This window comes from Rissa tridactyla, chromosome 4 (genome assembly GCF_028500815.1).
Source record: "Rissa tridactyla isolate bRisTri1 chromosome 4, bRisTri1.patW.cur.20221130, whole genome shotgun sequence".
Classification (NCBI taxonomy): domain Eukaryota; kingdom Metazoa; phylum Chordata; class Aves; order Charadriiformes; family Laridae; genus Rissa; species Rissa tridactyla.
The window spans coordinates 47,278,175-47,300,923 of NC_071469.1; the positions used below are offsets into that span (position 1 = coordinate 47,278,175).

General features: G+C 38.6%; 1 protein-coding gene across 1 annotated transcript; it reads right to left on the reverse strand.

The window, feature by feature from the left end:
• Positions 1–916: 916 nt before the first annotated feature.
• On the reverse strand, positions 917–20,696 carry SPI1 (Spi-1 proto-oncogene). The gene is made up of 5 exons (XM_054200901.1): positions 20,372–20,696; positions 13,976–14,069; positions 6,648–6,835; positions 2,792–2,948; positions 917–1,765 (listed from the first exon to the last, which is right to left on the reverse strand). Exons 1-5 carry the CDS (start codon positions 20,414–20,416, stop codon positions 1,449–1,451), a joined length of 801 nt encoding a protein of 266 aa, XP_054056876.1. The 5' UTR covers positions 20,417–20,696; the 3' UTR covers positions 917–1,448.
• Positions 20,697–22,749: the final 2,053 nt, after the last annotated feature.

The window sequence follows — 22,749 nt, forward strand, 5'->3', positions numbered from 1 at the left end:
GTGAGGAGAAAGCTCTGAAAAGCTTCAAGTTAGTTAGTTACATTACTTAGTTATGACTTCCAAATTGTCGTGTTTGACACATTCTATTACATTTTAATATTGTTAAGCAAAACCCTTCTTTTCATTCTAGACCTATCTCATTTCACCTCATCTATTTTGTAAGAGTTGTGATGATATTTCCTGATTGCTGAGTGCTTAAATACAGTTGAGATATGTCAAATAATTTTAAAAGTTAAAATGCTAGTTTTCTTAGTATTGGTTGACTTCAGTTTTCTTTTCTGTGTTTAGATGTACTGGGTAACTTTACCATTGATTCTCAGGTGTCGAGTTATCTTTTATTTTGCATTTTGAGTGTAATCTATATAATGCAGTTGTTATTGGTTACTATTAATTGTTTTACAGTAGGGACTAAAATCCACAGTTAAAAGCTTGAAAACTTTTTGTACTAGAATTCTGCAAAGATATGATTAAATGCAACTTATTTCCCAGAAAGTTCCTAAGCTAAAATCAAGATATCACTGGGGAGGTAAGCAAGCAAGAGGAAAGAACAGGAGCAGGAAAATGAGTGAAACCACAGAAGAACATGGTTAATTGTTATGTTATAAACTGGATAGAGCTATAAATGCCATTCTTGGTATCAATGAATAGAAATTTTTCAACTGTCAGGGCTTCATTTGCACAGGAAAAAGTAATGACATATATATATATATGTATTCTAAAATTGACTTCAGTACTGTAGTCTCTTTCACAGTATTGTATCTCACCTATTATCTTTGTTACTTAGTTTGACAGCAGAGATGATTGTTTCTCAGTAAACTAAAAAGTAGTGACAGATGGATAAGGCCATATAACCCAGGGTGTGTTTTGTTCAGGTACCACACATGAGCTGTATCTACATAACTGAATGCACATGAGATTTGTTTGTGAAGTAATCATTTATTATGCAAACACCAGAACTTCATTATATCAAATTTTATTAAATATGTACATGTTATTACTGTTTAAAAGAACGAGTATCATTCCAAGATCTGCAAACTTCTCTCTAGCTTTGAGAGCTGCGGCAGAGCCTGTATTAATGCTAGTTTGAAAGCTGTAAGCTAATACAGTGTCACTGTGAATGACACAGCACCACCTTTGAAGGCAAAACTTCATCAGGTGTATTCTTTAATTACAATACAATCAAAAAAATCTTTCCTGACAATAATGTATTTGTACATTGTTTAAATTTCCCAACTCTGTCCAACTTGTAGGATGGAAGCAAAGAATTCTGTCACATTTAGGATTCTCAGATGCTGAAGAAGGGAATTCGTACCAGAAACATCTGACGGTAAAGGCCGTTTAAAGGCAGAGAAGGGGGCACAGGAAGCAAAGAGAAAGATGCGTCCATCTCCTCTGCTGGTATCCAGCCAGGAGGTCTTAATATTTTTCTTGCTTAGGGTCCCATGGCCTCAGTGAGGATAATGCTTCCTATCAGTGACCCCCCTTCCCATCACCTCTCCACTAAACTGGTAGGTCAGCTTCTTCTTGACTTTCTTGACCTCCCCTGTCTTGCCGTAGTTTCTCAAAGCCCGTGCCATCTTCTGGTAGGTCATTTTCTTGCGATTGCCTTTCTGGACACCCCAGCGATGTGCCAATGCTTCTTTGTGTTTGGAGGAGAACTGGAAAGTACCTTTTTCCTTGTCCACCCACCAGATGCTGTCCTTCATGTCTCCATTGCGAAGAAGGTCCAGAAGGAACTGATACAGACGTATCTTTTTCTTGCTGCCTGTGTGAGAGTCAGAGAAGAAAAGCAGTGGAGCATTAGGATCAGTGTGTAGTTCCTAGTGAAACAGCAGAGTATATATAATTCATATAACTGTTTTGGGTAGCTTGTCAGTCAAGTAACTTCTTCAGTTTGCAACTTTTGTAACAATAGACAGTGTTAACACTGTGAGAACATAATGTGCATTGATACCAAGAAGAAAAAACAAGAATAAGGAATTCCAAAGGCCCAACCCTTGTTTTGACATTAATTTGCTAATTTGAAGCTAACTGACAAACATTGCTAACTTGAAACTAATCTGAAGCTGATTTGGGCAGGTTATGCAGAACCTGACTTTCAGGTACTGAGCAAACAGAGCTAAATATTTTTTTAAATCAGTTCCTTGACCTTCTTAGAATAGAATCATAGAATCATAGAATTGCTGAGGTTGGAAGGGACCTCTAAGATCATCGAGTCCAACCTTTAACCTACCCTGACAAAAGCCACTTCTAAACCATGTCCCTAAGTGCCCCATCTACCCTTTTTTTAAACACCTCCAGGGATGGTGAATCCACCACCTCCCTGGGCAGCCTATTCCAATGTTTAATAACCCTTTCAGTGAAAAAATGTTTCTAATATCCAATCTAAACCTCCCCTGACATAACTTGAACCCGTTTCCTCTCGTTCTATCACTTGTCACCAGGGAGAAGAGGTCAGCCCCCATCTCTCTACAACCTCTTGCCTTGGTTTTCCCATCTGTTAATGGAAATTGGAGTAGAAATGGCAAAAGCCATTTCCGTTCAGGAAACCTGAATAGGCAAGGCAGAAGGATGAAGTGGGAGTATGTGAAGAAACAAGATTTGAGATAGAGACACAGTTATAGTCATAAAAGATGCAGATGACAGGAGAGTGCAAGGAGTCAGGGAAAGTGAAGCTTTGTCAGTGGGATAAAATACTAGCACAGTAGTTCTACAGTTTTATTGTTATCATCATGGTAATGTAACAACTGCTCAGCACATAGCTTGATGAATTCCCTTTGTCTTCACTGACCTGTTTCTCCATGCATAATTCCAGGCCCAGGATCCACACCATCAGTCTCCCCATCTGATACCTCCAATGGGGGGCTCTGCCTCTCTATGTCCTCCTCATCAGAACTGGGCTGTGGTGGAGAGGAGTACTGTAGGCACATCCGGGGCAAATAGGACACCTTTGGGAGAAAAGAGTAGTAGAGGGAGGTGGTAGTGATAGAGAGTGGGGCATGGAGATCAAATAAGGAAATGTTGTGGAGAGAGTTACAGAGAAAAGGCAGGAGAAAGTAAGAGGTATATGAGTTTGTTTAGGGTGATACTGAATGACATAGTTGTTGACATTTATAATAAATACTATGCAATTAAGAAACACTTCCAGCTAACAGGCAACACATACACATGTACAAAGCTGCATCTTTACAAGAGGGAAGGTGGAATAAGATCGTAAAAATCAGAACTTTCCCATATGTTATATTCTATGTAAGTGATATTGCTCCTCTTCTCCCATACCTCTCCAATGCTAGCATTCGTCCTAATGAGTTTCTGATCCCTGTTGCCTGTCCCCTGTGTAAAACTGCCTTTGAGAACAACTTTTTCTTGGACTCAGACCTTCTGGAGCTACTCTCTTAAATTTGAAAGAGCTAAACAGTTCTGTCCTAGCATGGCTGCTTTGACTGGCTTTGGCTCTGTGGTGCTCTTCCTTTTTCAGGCATAGTACCATCTGACAGCACTGAATCCCTACAGGACTGCATCCAACTCTTAGAGAAGGGATTACATAGGTCTGTCAGCTTCCTGTCCTGAATTTCCCCCATGAGGAGGGGAACAGCTTTAGCGCTAAGATAGAACATATATCATATTGTCTCACATTCTCTTTTCCTAAGTGGCTATCTGAAAATTCCCCATTAATGGGGATTTCTCATCTGCAAAGCTAGCAAGCCATTTTTTGTGCTAAATTCTCTTGCCCTTATATAGAGGTCTTGTCAGGAGCAGTGTGGAATATACCTCAGCTCTGTAAATTCTCAGTTGCAGTCTGGTTTGTTAGGGATTATGACCAGTTGCCATGAATTATTGCAGCTTCTTATTTAAGAATGAGAAACAGATCAATCTGAGGGGCAGTGTGGAAGAACTCAATTCCTACATTAAAAAGACTCAGCCAATATCTCCCAAACACAGCAGCATACAGAATGTGGTTTTCATGAAACGGGACAGATCGATAGTCCTGGAAGGTGAGCTACTTTTGAATTGCTCTTCCCTCCACCAAGAAAGTATGTCTTGAGCCTGATTCCCTTCCCAGGGGACCGTAGGCACTGAAGCGGGGAGTTGGTGACTTCATGAGTCACACCACCCACCCCATGTCAGGCTTTGCTGCGTGGTGCTTTTCAGATGAGTTTTGTACCAGCTTAAAATGTCCCAATAAGGAGTGTGCAAAGGCCTGGTTTTGGGGTGCAGCAGCTGGCGGTTAATGAGTTGGCAGATTGGCTGGAGGCGATCTGGCAGGAAGGCCAGGATTGGGTAAGAGTGTGTGTAAGCTTCCTGTCAGATCCCCAAGAGCGAAACTTCAGCCCTCACCACAGGGTCACCTTTTGCTTTTTACAGTTAAGAGAGCTGTGGCCTCACGGGTAGGAAGGAAGGGAGAGACTCTGCCGTGGGGGAAGGGGAATGAGAAGGTGGGACAATGTTTTACAGGGGAGGGAAACAGAGATTGGCGCCCCTGCAGAGAAAAAGGTTGTGGAAACCTGGAGTGTGTTGGGGGATGAAGTGGGAGTAAGGAAACTGCTCCTCTGGGGCTGGAGAGGGACAATGCGAGAGGGCTGTGGAGGAGGCAGGGGGAATGGTGTCTCACAAGCGAAGGGAGTTGCAGAACCAACCTGGGGAGTTGAGTAAGCTTCCCCCACACAGTCCCCACTTTCCCTATCTGCTGTATTTTTGCCTACACTTCCTTTATGCCTGAAACTCAGCGTAGATCAATACATACAGTGTCACACAATTATGTTACACAGAGTCGCAGAGGACCTGCTAGAGTGTTTGAAAGAACCAGTTTACTCAGAGAGTTCTGGAGAGAGAAGGCTTAAGAAGCTGCTAGCTACTTTCTATATTCTTCTTTCTAAAGCTCTTCACAGTTTTCCAACATTTTCTTTCATTCTCCCTTCAGAAGGACTATTCTTTTCTTAATTTATTATTTGGTGAGACCACCAAATAATTGGTGCAAATTCAGCAGAGGATTAAAGCTTGCTTCCTGCTTCTGTTTCTTTGAAAATAGCTTGAATAATAGTATGTGTTGCCTAGGACTGTAGCTGAGACACACCAGCGTCTGAACCTCAGAGCATGCTGAGTGCCACTTGCATGAACTACTGTAGGTTAAAGTAAAAAGCCAAAGATCCCCAGCTGGTAAGGAAGAGGGGGGTAGTCGTGAATTCTACGTACTGTCTTCTGCAGCTTGGCGTAGGGTGGAGCAGAGAGAGCACAGTGCTCTTTATCAAAAGTTGCAACAAAATTAATTCTCTGCCTTTCATCCTGAAATGAAAGATTGTTTTTTGGTGGTACTTCCAAAGACATCCATAATGGGGCTAATTTTTATTCTTTGCCCTTGGTTGGAGACAGTGGTCGGTCATTATGTACAAGCAGTTGCAGTGAGCAACTGAAATGACTTGAAGCTTCCCACAGACTGCTGTTCCATTAAGCATTTTTTATATTTGTAAGTTTCTGTTCCTAATTCTTTGTTTGTATCTACATCTTATATTCTATTCCTGATTTTTTTTTCTGAGTAGTAGGTGAGAAGTTTGATGGCTTTCAGTCAGTTAGTTTCCTGTTGACAGTGTTAACTTATTCACTCTTTTTTTTTTAACTTCTTTGTTTTCAATTAATGCAGTATTTGTATACAATTTCAGTTTGCTTTGAACAAAGAAACACAAAATGACAACTCCATGCATATAGTTTCTCTCACAAAACTTCAGCAATGGCACCATTATATTCAGCACTGTAATCGGCAAACACTTCTTTCTCTGACCTCCGTCCTACTCCGTCTTGTGTTCAACACATTGTACGTAGCTGAACATTGCTCGCCTGGGGAAACTCCTTAGCACAAGATCACCCAGCTTTCTTATTGCTCCCAGTAATGACTTTGGACATATTCTTGTAGGATCAAGAGTTAAAAGTGATTGCCACACCCACTTTGCTTCGTGTCTTTGCCGTGCCATGGAACCCCTTATAATTTCAGCTTTAGTGAAAATTCATTGGCACTTTGGTACTACTGTACAATGCAGTATCTTTTTTTACAGGGAGATGTCTGGCTTCATGTAAAATCTGAGCAGAGACAAGACAGTGTGTTTAGGCTCATGGCTTATTTACTTTCAGGTAAAAGCACAAGTAGGTTCTCCTCAGCCTGTTTCACTGTGGTAAAATTACCAATGACTTATCTTTGTTAGCATTTCTTCTGTGGGTCATGTAAAATTGTCAGGGTTGCTTGGAAATATTTAAAACTTTCCTACTACTTTGAGGCTCAGAATACTTCCAGTAGTCATGGATACCCTTGCTGTGACAATGCATGGCTTCTCAGGTCCATTTCCTCTGCAGGATTTCAAACCAGTTGATTTTCATTCCAAATTAAACAAAATTATGAAATTTCAAAAACCTCCACAAAATGCAATTATCTTTTTAGGCACAGTTCGAGGAACATCAAAGTCTCATCATCCAGATAAAAAGAATGCTTAAACCACACTGTCCTGAGAATTAAGTTTTATATCAAGTGCTTCTTCAGTAAGAACTTGTATAATTCATTTCAGCAATCTCTTTCATGTAAGAGTATGCGTTCCCTGATGCAGTATTTTCCTTACCCTTAACTATCATCTTAAATTATGAGTAAAGGTTGGTAACTATACCTGATGGTTGAGTCCGATGTGTGGGGTTGGGATTGCAGAATCCAAGACATGCATTTGTTCAATCTCCATGTGCCTGTACAACTGCTGCAGCTGGGGAGGCTGTACACTCTGCAGTTCTGTGAAGTGATTGTCTCCAAAGGTCTCAAACTCACTGTGCATGTGGTGTGGATGATATTCCCAGTAATGATCTAAGGAAAATAAAAACAGATTGTCTGTCATTACAAGATTAAGAAATGTGGCATTTACCTGTCTTTCATTGGTTCCTACTCCTGTCACTGTCCTTTCTGCCCTCTCCACACCATCCCTGTTGACCTGTCTGTCTCTGGTGGCAATCTATATAGGTCCCTGTAAACTTTCTTTTCCTAATCTCATAAATGCCTGTGGCTGGAAATTAATACTTAGGCCACTTTAATTAGGAGAATACTCTTTGAGATGGAGAGGTGTATTGCAATGATAATTTTGCACAAGATGCAAAAGACATTAATGCTGGCACATTTCGCAAAAGAGACCGTAACAATCTTACATTTTCATTCCTCAGGGAGAAAATTCTACTGATTTACATATTGTAACATTCTCATTATACTTTTCCTCATGGCATGGAAATAAGGAGTTGGAGAAAATTTACAGATCATTCTGCAATTATCCTCAGTCTTCATTTTAAATTGCTACCAAAATGTCAGGAATGCTGCAGAAAAGGTAGGGCACTTTCCCAGATATTTCTTGTAATCATGTGTTGGTATTTCACGCATTTTTCAGTACCAATACTAGAGAATAAAAGGATTAACTGTTGCGGCAGTCTTATGTACACTGTTTACAGTGAGGCGAAATTCTGATGCAGACTCTTTCTCTACCTTTTTTATCTCTTTAGTACATTTCTGCGATAATACAGATTTTTTCAAAAACATAAAAAAGTACTTACATAACCACTATACTGTTTCCCGATTTATTTACTTTTGAAATTGAATTCCATATAATTCTCAGGTTTAGATTTCTGCTTTTTTCAGTAAAAGCCTCCAGAAGTTTTAGAATTTCGTATCTGCTGCTCAAAATTTAAAATCTGCTAGAGGAAATGTGAAGCATCGCAAATTCTATTTCTCTCTTATATACAGTAGCTGCATGCATAATTGTGCATGTATTTGTGTGCACCCTGTTTTTAAAATGAAAGTCAACATCACATCCTCCACTCTAATTGAGCTGGGAACTAATCTTTCACAGTTTAACTTCTCCTGCATCATTTTATCTGTGGCCAAAATTTCTTTATGATATTCAATGTAACAATTCTAATTTATATCTTACTATTCTGAGCTTTCTTCTCTTGTATTATTATAATTTCCGTACTACCCTTCACACATTTTCAGGTTGCTGTCATGTATCCTTACAATATACTCCTAATTATCACTTAACCCGGCTGCATGTATTTAGCTCTCAGTCTTTCAAAATAAATCAGCATTTTCACCCTCCTAATCATATTTGTGCACTTCTCCACACTCCCTCCCAGCTGTTGACATCCTTCCAATAATGTGACAGACAGAACTGAACATGTTGTTCCAAGCGTAGTTGTACTGAATTTATAGAGGAGCAATTGTCTCATTCTGAAATATGATGTTATTGCCTATGATATTATCTGGATACTAATGTGCTGTGAATATTTTTTCCTAAATACCAGTTTCATTCTTTCTCTCGGCTTCTATCTCATCTTTCCTCTCTTACGTTTCAAACAATTAGGTCTAATCTCTTGGAGGATTTGAAATCTGGGATAGTGACTTTGAATGTGGCCTCCTTTAGAGGGAACCCAGTGATAAGTTTATACCAAACATAATCGTACCTGAGAAGTTATAAGCTCTTTTAGCTGCTGTTATGGCTCAGGTCTGTAGGAATTTATCTGGAGGCTCTATCAGACCATTTACCACACCAGTGCTACATTTTTGTCCTTCCTGCTTTTCTGATTCATGGATAAACCATGTCACTCCATGTGAAAGGGAAGGAAAGGTGCTTATAAAAGTAGCCAGGGAGCTGCTGCATTACTTTGTAATTTCTTTGCTTTGTTGTATACAGCTTTCTGTGGGCTATGCAGCAGCACTTTTTCATGTTGCGGTGTTAGAGAAAAAAATTGTTTTCTCTGGTAAAAAAGTAGTTTTCATGGGTGCAGGTACTTTTACATTCACATCTACCCCAGCCCAGGAAATGGCAAAGTCTGTGTTAGTTTGAATCCACAGGTCATCAAAACTTGTGTCCTGGTAGGAGACTGTGGGCATTTTCAATCAGAAACTTTTTTGTTTAGTTGGAAGACCACTAACTCACACTTTTTCTGGACTAAATTAGTTCAGGTTTCTCTCTCAGGTTTCTCTAAGTGGAGCCAACTATTGAGGCCCCTTATACCATGGGCAGCCCTGTATAATAAAATGTTGAGAATACATTGCAGGAGTAATCTGTGCCCTTGTTCCTTAGAATGATCTGGCTCTGCTCCATGTGCAGAAAGTCCTCTGTCAGATGGCAATGTATATTCTCAAAGACCCCTTGGTTTTGATAATCTGCTACAGCATATGAGATCAATGCATAATTGTGAGGATGACAAAGCCCAGACAAAACTGTGAGGCTGTCAACAGCAGGTCTTCAGCTCTGGAATGTCTTACTAGTAGTAACTATGGTGGTCAAGAGAGAAGACAGTACGTTTCCAACATGCATATGCATGAGTATTTGTGCATGCCCCGAGTAGTTTACTTTTGATTCTTCTTCACTATTTTTTTATCAGCAGTCTGGAGCTCAGTTTGGAGCCTATGACAAAGTTCCTGCTGCCTCCAGAACTGTTCTTTTAAACTGTTTCTTGGCAAATAAATTAACCTATGGAACACTATTTCGGCATATTCATGTTGATCATTATGTAATATTTAGCTTAGTTGTTACTGAATTCCTTTCTTATGGAATTAGGTGCTGCTGTAAAAATACTACAACAGAATAGTACTAATAGCACAGCATTTAGGGACTTACAGTGACCACATAATACTAATTTGTTACAAAATAAATCTATGTCAGAAATTACTTCAACACAAACTTATGTCCAAATATTCACGTTGTGACAGGAGGAAAAGACCTTATTTCTTTCTAAATTATCTATAATTTCACAGTGATACTTAGGAAAACCAATATTGTTTTAGTTGCATTAAAAGAGAAACTCCAAAGTCTGTCTCCACAAGCCCCCCTGCACTTAACCATCTTGGCTAAGTTATTGCACGTGAAAATATTAAAGAATTTTAAATATCTGCGTCTGCAGTTAGGGTTATGAGTAGCTATTTACTTCTATGTTCTTTGTTAGTGTTATGTCAGTAACGCATAGCAATTCTGTTCTTTTCTCAAAAATGTAAAGGTGGAAGGAAGAAAAAAGAAAGAAGAGAAAAATTCTAGAAATGGAAAGTGTCTATTCTTTGGGTAAAGGAAAATGTCATTAAAAGCCAAGGTATAGCTACACAATGGAGTCATTATGAGAAATTTCATGTGAAGTGAAAGAGGATGTGAAAAAAATTCTCTCTTATAGAGACATGGAGATCATGTTTGTTTTGGTCTTGTATGTAGTGAGAGGTTAGAGGAAGGACAATCATGAATTCTGAGCTCCCTCCCATGACGGAGAGGATGTTAGCCTGTTGGGAAGCAGTAGTGGACCTAAAGGTATTGTGTTAATATTCACCATGGAGGTAGATTCTCACTCTGCAAGTGAGAAAACATAACTGAAATTTCTCAGTCATCTTCTGACCAATGTAAATCTCTTTGCTCCTGTTTTAATAGATGAATAACGTTAGAACCAGCAATTAGAATATGAAATAGGCTTAAGAAAAGTATTTATTATCAAGTGGAGTAACAGGCTAAATCTGCATTACACAGTGCAAAACCATGAGAAATTCATGAGCCAGCAAATGAACCGGAAACGTGACAGCTCTGTCAGCACAGCACTCTGCCTGCTCTGAGATGACTGTGTTGACATGGCTGTTCTTGTGAGGTCTGAGCTAGTGTCTCGGAGTGGTTCTGCTCTGTGCTGTACAGTTTTTCCAACTCATTTTGAACTAGGAGAGGGTTTCTTACACAGTGCTGCATTGCACAGCTTATATGTTCCCACTGCGTTTCGCTCATCTGAAAAAAACAAGTCAAGAAAAAACCCATAGAGGAAATGAGACAAATATTGAAGGACACTGGAAAATGGATATCTTGACTCCCTACAGAATCACTTTTCTGTTGAGTGAAATGCTGTGCTCCTATGCAGTGCAGCAGTCTTACCTATAGTCACAGTAGGAACTCATTAGCTCTCACTTTATAAACGTCATGATTTTAATAATGCCAAATGTTCGAAAATCTATGAGTCAGGCCCCAGCAAATCATGAGAATGGCTTTGAAGGGGATTTTTTAATGAAGTTTGGAGTTCTTTCGATTTGCCATATAGCATTTGAGACAAAGGTTCACATGTTTGGAATTTCCTCTACTTCTATGTGAGTTAAAATCCTAACAGAATCAAAGCCGAGTTTCTTAAATAGTCATATGGTGAAAATAAAATCCCAAATCATGAAATCTAATAAGTTCCCTGAGGCTAGAAACAAAGTGAACAAGGGTCAGCATTCAGTTTCATACAAAAGGTGATTTTTACTAAACCAATACTGTTTAGTAATAACTTAGAGACAAAGCTGCAGTGGCATTTTGTAATTACTAAGATTGCATTAGTGTTACAAAACATGCTGTATTACATTTACAGACTTACTAGCATACAAACTCAGGGTAGGGTGATGGACAAATACATGATCACCTGAAGTAGCTTCAAAAATATGGATATTTTTCTGGTATGTTTTTGCTTGTTATATTTAGTGTTTGCTTATTGTGTGCACTTTACTGCCTGCTCACATAAACATAAAGTAAGGGTTGCCTTCAGCATGATATTCTAGAAAAGTGTCAGTAATCTATGTGCGACAGATTTACAGATTAAGCTATTGCCATCTCCCTTTCACAAAATTAATTTTCTAGCAATGAGAGAGAGGTAGTCTGACACGTGAGCAAGACTTTCTATTTCTTTAGCGGTCCCTTATTAGCAAAGTCAGAAGTATTATTCTGTCTTGTAGTATTTATTTACTTTATCTGGTAGCTTTTCTTTGAGGTTCATAGTGTTATTGAGTAGGCCTGCAAAATTATTTTTTATATATTGCCAGTGATCTCATCGTACCCCAAGCTGAACTCTTCTCTTACAATTCTGCCTACTTATTTCTTCTTTTTTCTTATCTAATCAGGTTCTCAGCTCTTTTGCTTCAGTGCTATCACTGCAGCGCCTTATTTATTCATTTTCCCAGTCATTTTTCAATCATTGTGCTTTTATCCACATTGTTCTGAACACTTAGTCCATATTTCTTACAGTAGTTTATGATGTCCCTTTCCTGCTCTTCTGCACGGCTCTTCTCAAGACCCACCAGTTTTGTCATGTTAACAAAACAAAAGCCAAAGTTGGGTTTGTCATGTTTATAGGAAAGAAGCAACATGTGTTAATTTGTGTTTTTCACTCCGTTTTGTATTCTTTGATTGCTCGTTGCTCTTTTGGACTCTGAACAATTCAGGAAGGCATAGGGCATATTAGATATTTAGACAGAACCAATTACATTACAGGTGATTTCATAAATAAAAATTTGATTGAAATGTGCAGGCTGGGATTAAGTTGCCTCTTCCATAACCACTTACTGTAGGAATTACAACATTAAACAATGTTTTTTGGGGTCTTTAGGACAAGTGCAACACAGGTTTAGGAAGAGACAAATTTCTGTTCAAAGTGGGTGTTTAGGTACTGTTAGGCCATAAACCACATTGGTGGCTTGACCTTTTGTTGTGTTCATTATGATGAGTAAAAAATTTTAATGATCTGAGCAGTGTAGCTTAGGAACAGCCTTCCAACAGAAAAATGGGCAGTAAACCAGATGGAATGATAAGATTATGAAAGATAAAGGGATGTTGCTTGAGGTAACCTAGATTTAATGACAGAAAAATTATTTCCCAGTGTGTTTTCCTACATGGCATCTTCTATATTTATTGTTTAATTGCCACAATTGCCTTTTGAGATAATAAATGTTATCCTCATTTTATGGGTGTGTAAACAGGTATAGGTTATGATGTAAAAACCCTGAATTTCCACGTGGAATTTGCTGGGTTTGATTAATGTGACTTGACAGATGCCATGAGATAACTTATAAAAACTGAATTAATTCTTTGTCTGTGGGTGTTAAGAATATCATAGGCGTTTCTTGAATGCAATGTAGAGAACAAATTTGGGTAGGACTCTTTTTCAGTTAAATGCCCAGAACAATCCTATTCTGTAACTTGCTGTCCCTTAAGGTAGCTTTTGTTGCCACAGATAAAACAGTACTATGTGAAGTTGTTAGATGTCTTAAATTAAGCAGTGATGGGTCTAGTTGCTATATCAGTGGGAGTCTTTTAGGGAAACTCCAGGATCTGAAGGGACTGCCACGAGTGATACAGTAGAACGGTGCTTTTCCTTCCTGAGTCAATATTGACTCTGATATTTCCAGGGTGGTGTTGCTGGACCACTGTATTGCACAGGAGACAAAATTCACAAAGCAAGACCCTCCCCTCTGCATTGATTTACAGTCCAGTGCCCAGATACATGAAAATATAAAGACACCAAACTTTGAAATCACATACATAAATTGAAGCAATAAATAATCATACAGTATTTTTATATTGAGCTAGTTTTACATACAAACAGCTACAAGGAAGTACTTGGGTGTACTGGAGGAAGAGTGAAAGTTAAAGCCAGGTGTGGCAGCATGCAAAAGAGATCAAAAGAAAGAGAGAAATATATGGACTTGAAAAGGGCCAAATACCAAAGAAGCGTAGCTAAAATGAAGGCATAAATAGAGTTTTTAGGACCTAAGTCAAACAGGAATTGGAGATGGGAACACAAGAAAAGAAATACAATATTGCAAATCCATGTCCTCAAAGAGTTCTGAAACAAGCAGAGTGCTTTTCATCTGCAGAGGAAAGTAAAAACACAGTGAAGATAATAAAGGAGAGATCATGAGATCCCATCTTCCTGGCAATACACTGAATGTCCTGGAAGCTCCCTGCATCATTCAGTGCCTTCTAAAATTCTCTTTCAGAGAAACCGTGTTGCAGTTTCTGGGTTGGAACAGTGCCATTAAGCAGAATAAAATATCGTTGGTTTCTGATTAGAAAGTATGTGCTTATACATTGTAGATCACAGCAACATGTTCTTTTCCTGAAAGTCCTAAATCTCTTTCCTGTGGTATCCCATGAGACTTTATGCTCCAAGGAGATATATTTTTACTTACCACCATGACTTTCTCCATCACTGTTGAGATATTGGTAATAGTCATGGGGCTGTCGGTAGAGGTCTGACTCATAGGGTACCATATCTTCAGAGGGCTGTAAAGAGAAGAGGAATTTTTAGAACTGTAAGCTTACACAAATCTCTTAAAAATTATTCAAATAGTTAGTGAAGAGGAGATGCCAACACATTTTATATTGCTTAGGGAAAGAAGAGGGAAGCTTCAAGTTCTTATTGAATCAGCAGGAATAAAATGCTTGACTCCAAACACTGGTTTGCCAAAAAAAAAAAAAAAGATTAATCCGTCTCCTTAGACCCAGACTATGTAGCAGAACTTGTCCTGTGGTATTACACAAGTTACTGATATCCCGCCCTCCAGTCTTCTGCAGATACTACTTAGAGAGCTATCTTGGACATCAGGCCCAAGCCAAGATGCTATCACACCAGCACACCAGGAAAACCTTTTCTTTGGTAGCGACAGACATTTTTTATTATTATTCCTCTGGTACACAAAAGAGAAAGCAGAAATTTGTCTTGCCTAAGCATGTTTTTCTGAGTGGTTCTAGGAGGTCCCACTAAATGGTGGCAGTTTGTATGAGGGTAATGACATTGACAGAGCGCATAAAAACATTTTCTTTCTCAGTTTTTGTCCACAATGAACTGTAAATGTTTGCTGGTGCAAATCAGCTGCACAGGGCTGTTGGGTACGCACAGAGAAGAATTAAAAAGTCCAAATGCAGGGCAGATACTGAGTTGTGACCTATTGGATGCTTAGCTGTAGAGTTAAAGTCCTCTCTGTCTTCTTAAAACAAGATGACATAGGGCAACTTTGCCACTTGTCTTCTTTCCCACTCCCAGTACTCCACTGTTAATGCGGTTTAATGCCTTATGTTGTTTCAATAAAAGTGGTCTGTTTATTATTAGTTGTGCATAATTCTGTTGCTACATTTAATGTTTGGTTTTGTCTTTTTCCAGAAAGAAGAGTTAGAGCAGGGCAGTGTCCTTCACAGGGCTTTGCTAAACTTTTGTCCAGTTAAGTTCATTACAATATTTTCTTCCAATCTGAACAAATTCTAACAGAGTCAGCAGCAATGTAGAACACCTTCTTGCTGTTTGCTCTGAAAGGAAATTATTTCTAGGAGGTACTAATGGAAACATTTTTCTTCTGTTAATGACATCTAGGGATGTGATTTCTATGGTGACATTGAAGAAATTAGATCAAGAAAGAGAGAGACTTATTCCCAGAGGATTAAGATGTTAGAACAGAAAAGAATGGAAAATACTTTTAGAAATTACTTTGGACCTTAGTAGCAGCTGTGTGCTGTAGTAGCATATCGTATTGAAATGGACTGGTAAGATTGCCTAAAATGTTATGACTTCCACAATACATACTAACTGGGCATCACATCCATGGAATATTCAGAGCCTCAGGAGCAAATCTATTAACTGTCTGTCAGCTCCCAATATGATCTGGGGTGGTGCATAATTCTTTTGGGAAAATCTTGAGAAAACGATAACCCACAATAAAGACAACCTAAGGGAAAGACTAAGCAAAAGAAGCAAATAATAATTTAATTGTGGCTACAGCAGGGATACCAGTGAAGGGACTCATTTCTGATTTCCAGAGGGCGTAGGTGCAGCCTCCCTTTCCAAATCAATGTGATTCCAATAGAATTGCCCTCCATCTACACAGAGATTTAATGGGAAGTATAACCTATTTTCCAGATTTCAGACAGGTAGTCAAAGGAGACAGTATGGCATGGATTCTCTGTGATGCTTCTGGTTTTCCCCTACATATTTTCTTTGTTTTCTCTCTAGTCGTGTCTGGTTATATGCATTCACTCATTCCCATTCCTTAGACCTCTGATCTCTGACAAGAAAAAGTAATGAGACTATGTTTTGCTTTCTTGAGGATAAAGTTCTGAATGGAATTTCTACTTTTCATTATCTTTGCAAATTAATTCACCCAACTCCCCCATTTCCTTTCCATAAATACATGTTTCCTGTTAAATCATGTCAACCTGAAGAATGTATGAAGTTTTTGCCTTCATATTCAGAATTGTTAGTTTGTCATAACTCAAAGAAAAGCATTCATTTTCTGTGAAAGGAGAGGCCTCAACATCCAAATGGAAAATGCACATCATACTAGTTGGGAGAAATGGAGGTTAAAAAAGTCATAAATTTATATAATTTGAAAGAAAAGTCTTTGTTTCCTTTCAACTAAAATACTAGAAACTGCCTGAAATGATAAAAATTTTCCATATCTAAATGCATCAAAACTTCTAGTTCTGATAAATATTTAACCAAAAATAAACAAATTTCCAAAGAAATCGGCGTCCTGTCAATCTAGGCTTAATTTGCTATGTATAAAATTTCCACTGCTACAAGGAAAGCTCTATCACTTATATCTTTACAGAAATATAGCTTGGCAGAAAGACCAAACATCAGTCCCAAAGGAGATGAACAAAGAACATTTGACTTTTCCTAGTTATGTTCTTCCTTTGTTTTCTCTTCTTCCCTAAGATTTTCCAAACTCCCCCATTTCAGTTCAATATGCTGTAACAGGCAATAGTGTCTCACAGTCTGAGAACTGAGAATGAATTATTTCTACCATTCAAAAGCTTGTTTTACAAGTTCAGATGTATATTCAATGACCAGATCTAAAGGAAAGTGTGTTAAATAGACTCTTAAAAAAGTGATTCCCTTAGTATTTACAGACCTGACTGACTGCAGAGTGAGTTGCAAATACTCAACACCTGAAAAGCAGTCTGCTTTTACATAGATCACTGGTTTTTTACATACTCTTTTTTGAAACTCTGGGACTTAAAATCTTTTTATTATGGATTGTGAGAATTTTCTTCCTTGAATTTGTTTTCTGCTCAGTGATCCATTTGGTAAAATGTTTTCATGTATATCCGTGTTAACTCGTGCAATCTCGACCTATTAATGCCCACAAAGGACTAGAACTGGCACCACTTCCATCTTGGTGTCTGATCTTCAAGGGTACGGTAACTAATATGGGAAGGTGTATATTAAATATTTAAAAGTTTAGGTATCATAAGCTTAATCAGACGGTGGTCAGAGACAGTACAGCATGGATTCTTTCTGATTGTCCTCATCCTATAGGAAGGTGGGTTATTTTCCTCTATTCATTAGAGAAACTATTTCCAAGAACCTGTTTTTAATCTCTGTGTTTTTTTTTAAATTTATTAGAAGATTTTTCTCTATTTAGAGAGAACAGATTTCACCATGTGCTGCTGTTGCCTCTTGCACCAATCTTTACCCACTTGCCCCGTCCTTCTCTGGAACCTCCCCACCCACACACCCATTTCATCATCTTACTTACTAATAGCACTTCCATGACACTGAACTGTTTTGTTTCCCCTGACAAAAAGCAAAGAATGGCTTATGTTATAATTTAATATTTAACTGGTGTCAATGGCCATTTGTTCTAAAAATTGTTTTCATGTAAAAGAGTGACAGAAAGCTTTGTTAGCAACTCATGGCTCTGGTCTGAATTGATATCTCCTTTCCTACATGCCATAAGGTGCAGTACACTATCTAAAACAATATTCCAACCTCAAGCAAGAGGTCAACAAACCATACTTTATCTGTCACGGACTTTGATAAATGGAGACTTGTCTCCATCTTCCTTCTTTGCCCTGAAAATCAAAGGAAAAGCCACAAATCTACTTGGAGAAAGCTTAGTTGGCATTGGTTAAGAGAGACACAGGGGACTCAACTGACTAGCAATTTGAAATTTCTTGTTATTCACCAAGGCTTTGTCAGATGATTCCAGGTGATTGTAAATTCACTAAATGCTGATCTTATTTTTTGTTTTTCTGACATAACTGTTCACTGGCATGTGATTCAGAAATACGCCACACAGTTTCCAATGATGTGCTGCTGAGACAAGTTTTAAGGCCAAGATTAACCATATTTCCTTGGAAAAAAATTACAGTATAACTATTTTAGAAAAGATGAGTAGAACTATTTATTCTAAGGGTGGTGAGACACCTCAACAAGTTGTTGAGGCCCCTTCCCTGGAAGCGTTCAAGACCAGACTGGATGGGGCTTTGAGCAACTTGGTCTAGTGGGAGGTGTCCCTGCCCATGGCAGGGGGGCTGGAACTAGATGATCTTTAAGGTCCTTTCCAACCCAAACCATTCTATGATTCTGTGATCACTCATTGGGCCAGCTTCATTGGACTTTGCTGGCAATGCAGTTATGTGGAACAGGTGCTGCTGTGGGGCATTTTTGCTCTCATACAAATATACTTCCATTCAAAGCTGTGATTTCTACAGGTGTCTACTTAGGGATTCACATATAACTGGGGCTCTGTTTAGGCAAAGGTGTTTGACTTAATTGTTTGCCCTTTTAGCACAAATATTTGCCCTATTTAGCACAGATTCTATCATGCACTGTAAGACATGGGCCCAGTTTGCAGAACTTTTCCATACGAAATTCCTAACCTTCAGGAAAAGATGCAGTACTCCTAAATCATTTGAGCAGCGTTTTCCAAATGGAGGGTAAGAGTTTCTTAGCATAGTCAAGAGGAAGGCAGTTACTGACCCACCCTCAACTGAAAGGGGAGGGGCAGAGGAGGGAAGTTATTGCTTCACAGAAACCCCTGTCTACAAACAGGCTTATGTCTCCCCTCTGAAAAAGTCCCAGGAGGCACAGACATTTATAACGATGCCATGTGGGGCTCTAACTGGCAGTGCTCAAAGTGCACTTAAAACAATTTTGAAAGTACAAAACACAAAATTATTAATTTTTGGACATTTTAATCACAAAAATAAAACCCAAATTGCCGTGTCAAGTGCTCCTGTAAGACGTAATTGCATTTTCACTGCCTGTTGTATCATTCATCTGTGCAGAGTTCAGTCAGAATATTAACTGCAACACAAATTAGAATATGGGCCAGAATGTTTTAGATTTTCACTCCAGTTATTCAATGTATGCACTGGAATTCAATAATGAAGAAAAGAGTCCAGAAAACTTGGCTGTGGTTGAATGAGTGGACAGAACATTAACAATAATATATTTTTTTTAAATGGAAATGCTGGTTTCTGGGGTAGTTGAGGACAAGGTTTGGGTTTCTTTTAGGGTTTTTTTAAGCCCAACAACAGAGAAATCTCTGTGTAGTTTTTTCATTTTCTCAGTTTCTTTTCAGATTTTTGTCCTGACGGATTTACAGTAAATCCACGGGGCAACGCAGTGTACTTAAGAAAAAAGAAAAAGATTTTTAGGGTCTTCGCATCCTTTGGGTAATTAAGGGATTTCAGGGGCACTGATGATGAACTGCTAGAATAAAGAGTTTCCCAAAAAGAAGACGTGTTTTTTCAGTCAACATGGATACCAAATATGAAAGGAATTCAAAAGGCCATCTTTCTGAGTGGAAGATAAGGAAACATATCTTTAGCTTTCATTAGATGGGACAAGGCAAAAAGAAAACTTGATACAAGTTTTGCTGAAAGGACTCTTGCATCTGCATTGTCTCTTTCTGTTTTCTGAACACATATAGCAACTACCATAAGTCATTTACCACATAAAAAGCCAAGTAAAACACCTTATCTGACATCTCTTCGGCTTCTACAAACTTAATAAATCTAGTTAGTGCCTCTTTTACCCATTCTGCTTAGAGATTTCCCATTAAGGTTTGTTTCTGAACAACAGGTTAGTGACATTACGTTCTTCATAAATAATGATTTCCGAAGTAACCGTACGATAAATTACAGCAGTTTAACAATGCTTCAGAGTTAAAGAAAAGATATAAGCAAGCCTCATAAGCATACAGAAAAATTTGTATCTTAGAGAAAACTTTGAAAGACCCAATTAGGTGCTGTGGGTTTTTCCCTCATTCACCAACTGCTTTTTCATAGCAGGTGAATTCAAGAGAATTCAGTTCAAGAGAAACTGAAGTTAGAAACTAAAATGCCATCATTGCAAAGAACACAGAGTCCTAAAATCTGCAATACATAAAATCACCATTCAGCAGCTCTTCTCTGACAGATTGGTAGACAGTTAAATACATAAATTATGGCAGAGACTCCAGATTAAGAATTACAACCTGAAGAAAGACTCGGCCTTGTATCACAAAGCCGGCACTGAGAAAAAAATTTACTGACTTGCTATACACATACTGTACAAAAATACCATACACTTAATCTGTGAAAACAAATGGAGATCAAAATCAGATACAAGTTTAGGGAGGAAATGTTAATTTCCCATTCATTGCAATGTTGTCACTAGCTTTATATATTGACCTAAGCCCAACTTCCTGGCATTACAAATGCAGACCAAAACAGAGATATTCTCAAATAATAAAACCTGGTTTACTTTGCTTTATGCTGCTGAGCCCCATGATCCGTATTAGGAATAAACCCCATATACTCACAGGGGGAATGAGGGGAAATCCTTCCATTTTGCAAGCTTGCAACATTCAGCCAACTTCTCAGTGAATTTTTCTTAATTCAGTTTTCAAACATCCAGAATAACTGACTTGAAAAATCACATGAAACAAAAAAAAAAAAAAAGGAAAAAAGAAAAAAATATAGAAAAAAGTGAGATCCTCGGACTCTGTGGAGTCCCTTTGCAGTGATGGACCTCAGGATAGGAGAAGGACCCTAACAAGTTTTCATATTTTGCTCTAATAGGTTCTGAGGTGAACTTCTTCCCGAGTTGTATGTGAAGTTCCTGATTTTATCAAATGTCTGTAGAAGGGAGATAGCCCTTGGGTCTATCAGTGCGCTGTGACATCACAGCTTTTAGCCAGTTTGCATAAATCTCATTTCAGGGAGCTGCGGCGCTGTAACAGGAAGTCTGCCCTGAGCCAGATCTGCCATGGGCAGGTGCTTACTGTATAATCAGCAACCCAGAGCCTGGGCCTGCTACCAATAAACAAGCATATGGGTGCAGTGCTCTGTGGAAGACTATGTGCTTCCCACTGTAGATGAACCATAACGATGGTGCTGCTCTCTGGTTTAATGACGTATCATAGAGACACAGTCCTGACAACTTCTGTGAGGACAGTGCAGTGGCATAGACTTGCTTTAATAATAGTCCTGTGTTGGAATTAGGTGGCAATACTTTGCAGAAAGGAAAAAACAATAGTATGCAGTTTCAAATATACAGGTTTCTACGAAACACTGAAGTTAAGCCCATGAGACTTTCTTCATAAACTTCTCAATAGAGCAAAATGATTCAGTGAAAGATACTTAGTCCTCTTCATTGTTTCTTATCATTTCTTTTCTTTTCTAGCTCCTGCAAGGAGAAAGCAATTAGGAAAAGGAGAAAGTACTACATGTCCCATGCAATGATGATTTCTCTCAGATCCGGAGTGCCTTTAACAGTTAGAAGAAGATTTATAGACTTCTATCTGAACAGTCAGGTGCTGAAATTTCTTGTAGAGATTTTGCTTCAGCTCTTCTCACATGGTGTTCTCCCCTCTCTTTATCCCACTGTTTTACTTGCATTTGGCTGCTCTGAACAAACACCTGTCATAATGAGGTTCAGGCAGGGGGAAGGGTGAGTGCGCCTTGCTACGAGGGGAGAACACACTCATTGTGCAAAATGCCTTCGTGCTTTGCAGTTAGTTACTAATGCCTTGGAAAAGTGAAGTTTCTTTGTCTGGGTTGTTCCCTTTCAATCTATGCCCATGTGCCACAGGTTCTGCTTTTGAAAGTAGCCTGTTCACCACTCACCTGGGTCTATGTGTGTGGGGGAATTTCAGCCACTACAGACTTCCTCCCTTGTACACTGGTAAAACCAGAGGCCACTCACAAGTTCCTCTCATTCCCCACCCTAAGGAACTCAACAAGCGAACCATATTAGCAGTGGGATAAGATCAAGAACACGATGGGGGATTAACTCTTGGAGCCCCAAACTGAATTTCACCAGCATCAGTTGATACACAAGCATTTCATTCTTATTTTATTCGTACTATGAATTCTTGACTTTAACCTAGAAATAAGCAAGCTGCTAAACAGTCTGCTTCTGTCTCTGAGATGGTTCTCAAGTTTCCCCTTGGATACCAGCCTGGAAGTGATCAGAAACACCTGGGGGAAAAGGAGAGAAGCAAAGTACAGTCCTGATGATAAAATTCAGTGCGAACAGAGGAGAAGGGGGTGAACAATAGCAAATACAAATCTTAAAGTGGGTAATTGGATAATAGGTGATAAAAGTAATTGTTGAAATTGTGTGTCTATTAAAAAGGCTATTCAGAACAAAGAAGATCTGTTATCTGATTCATCATACACTGAAAGATAGCTTAAGCAGCTACTGGAAGGTTTAAAAGTGTAGTGTTTTACACAGAGAGGCTTCTATTAAAGTGGAATGCAACTATATTTCATAAGCTGGAGGATATTTCTACGCTGTCTCTTAGCACAGGATATTACCTAATAAGGATAGATATTTTGCACCAGCCTTTCTGCACTCAGGGAATGCTAGATTACCAACATCATCAATCATGTTTAACATAGAAGTAGTCATAAGCACACCAAGGTTATCAATATAAAAAATGAAATTGATTCTCTGTATGATTAATTAGAACCAGATAATATGCCATAAAGCTTGAGGACCAGCAGAAAGTCCAGAAGTTGAATAAGCTTCCCAGGAAGGAGGGTATTACATAAATGGAAATGCCAAAAGTGAAATAAAATGCTTGTTTACACTATCATATTTGTATAGGAACATCACTAGTAACAATCTTGCTAAAATTCAACGTAGATTACTTTCTCACTGTTGCATGTAACTGGTGTTTTATTCTGTGCTTGT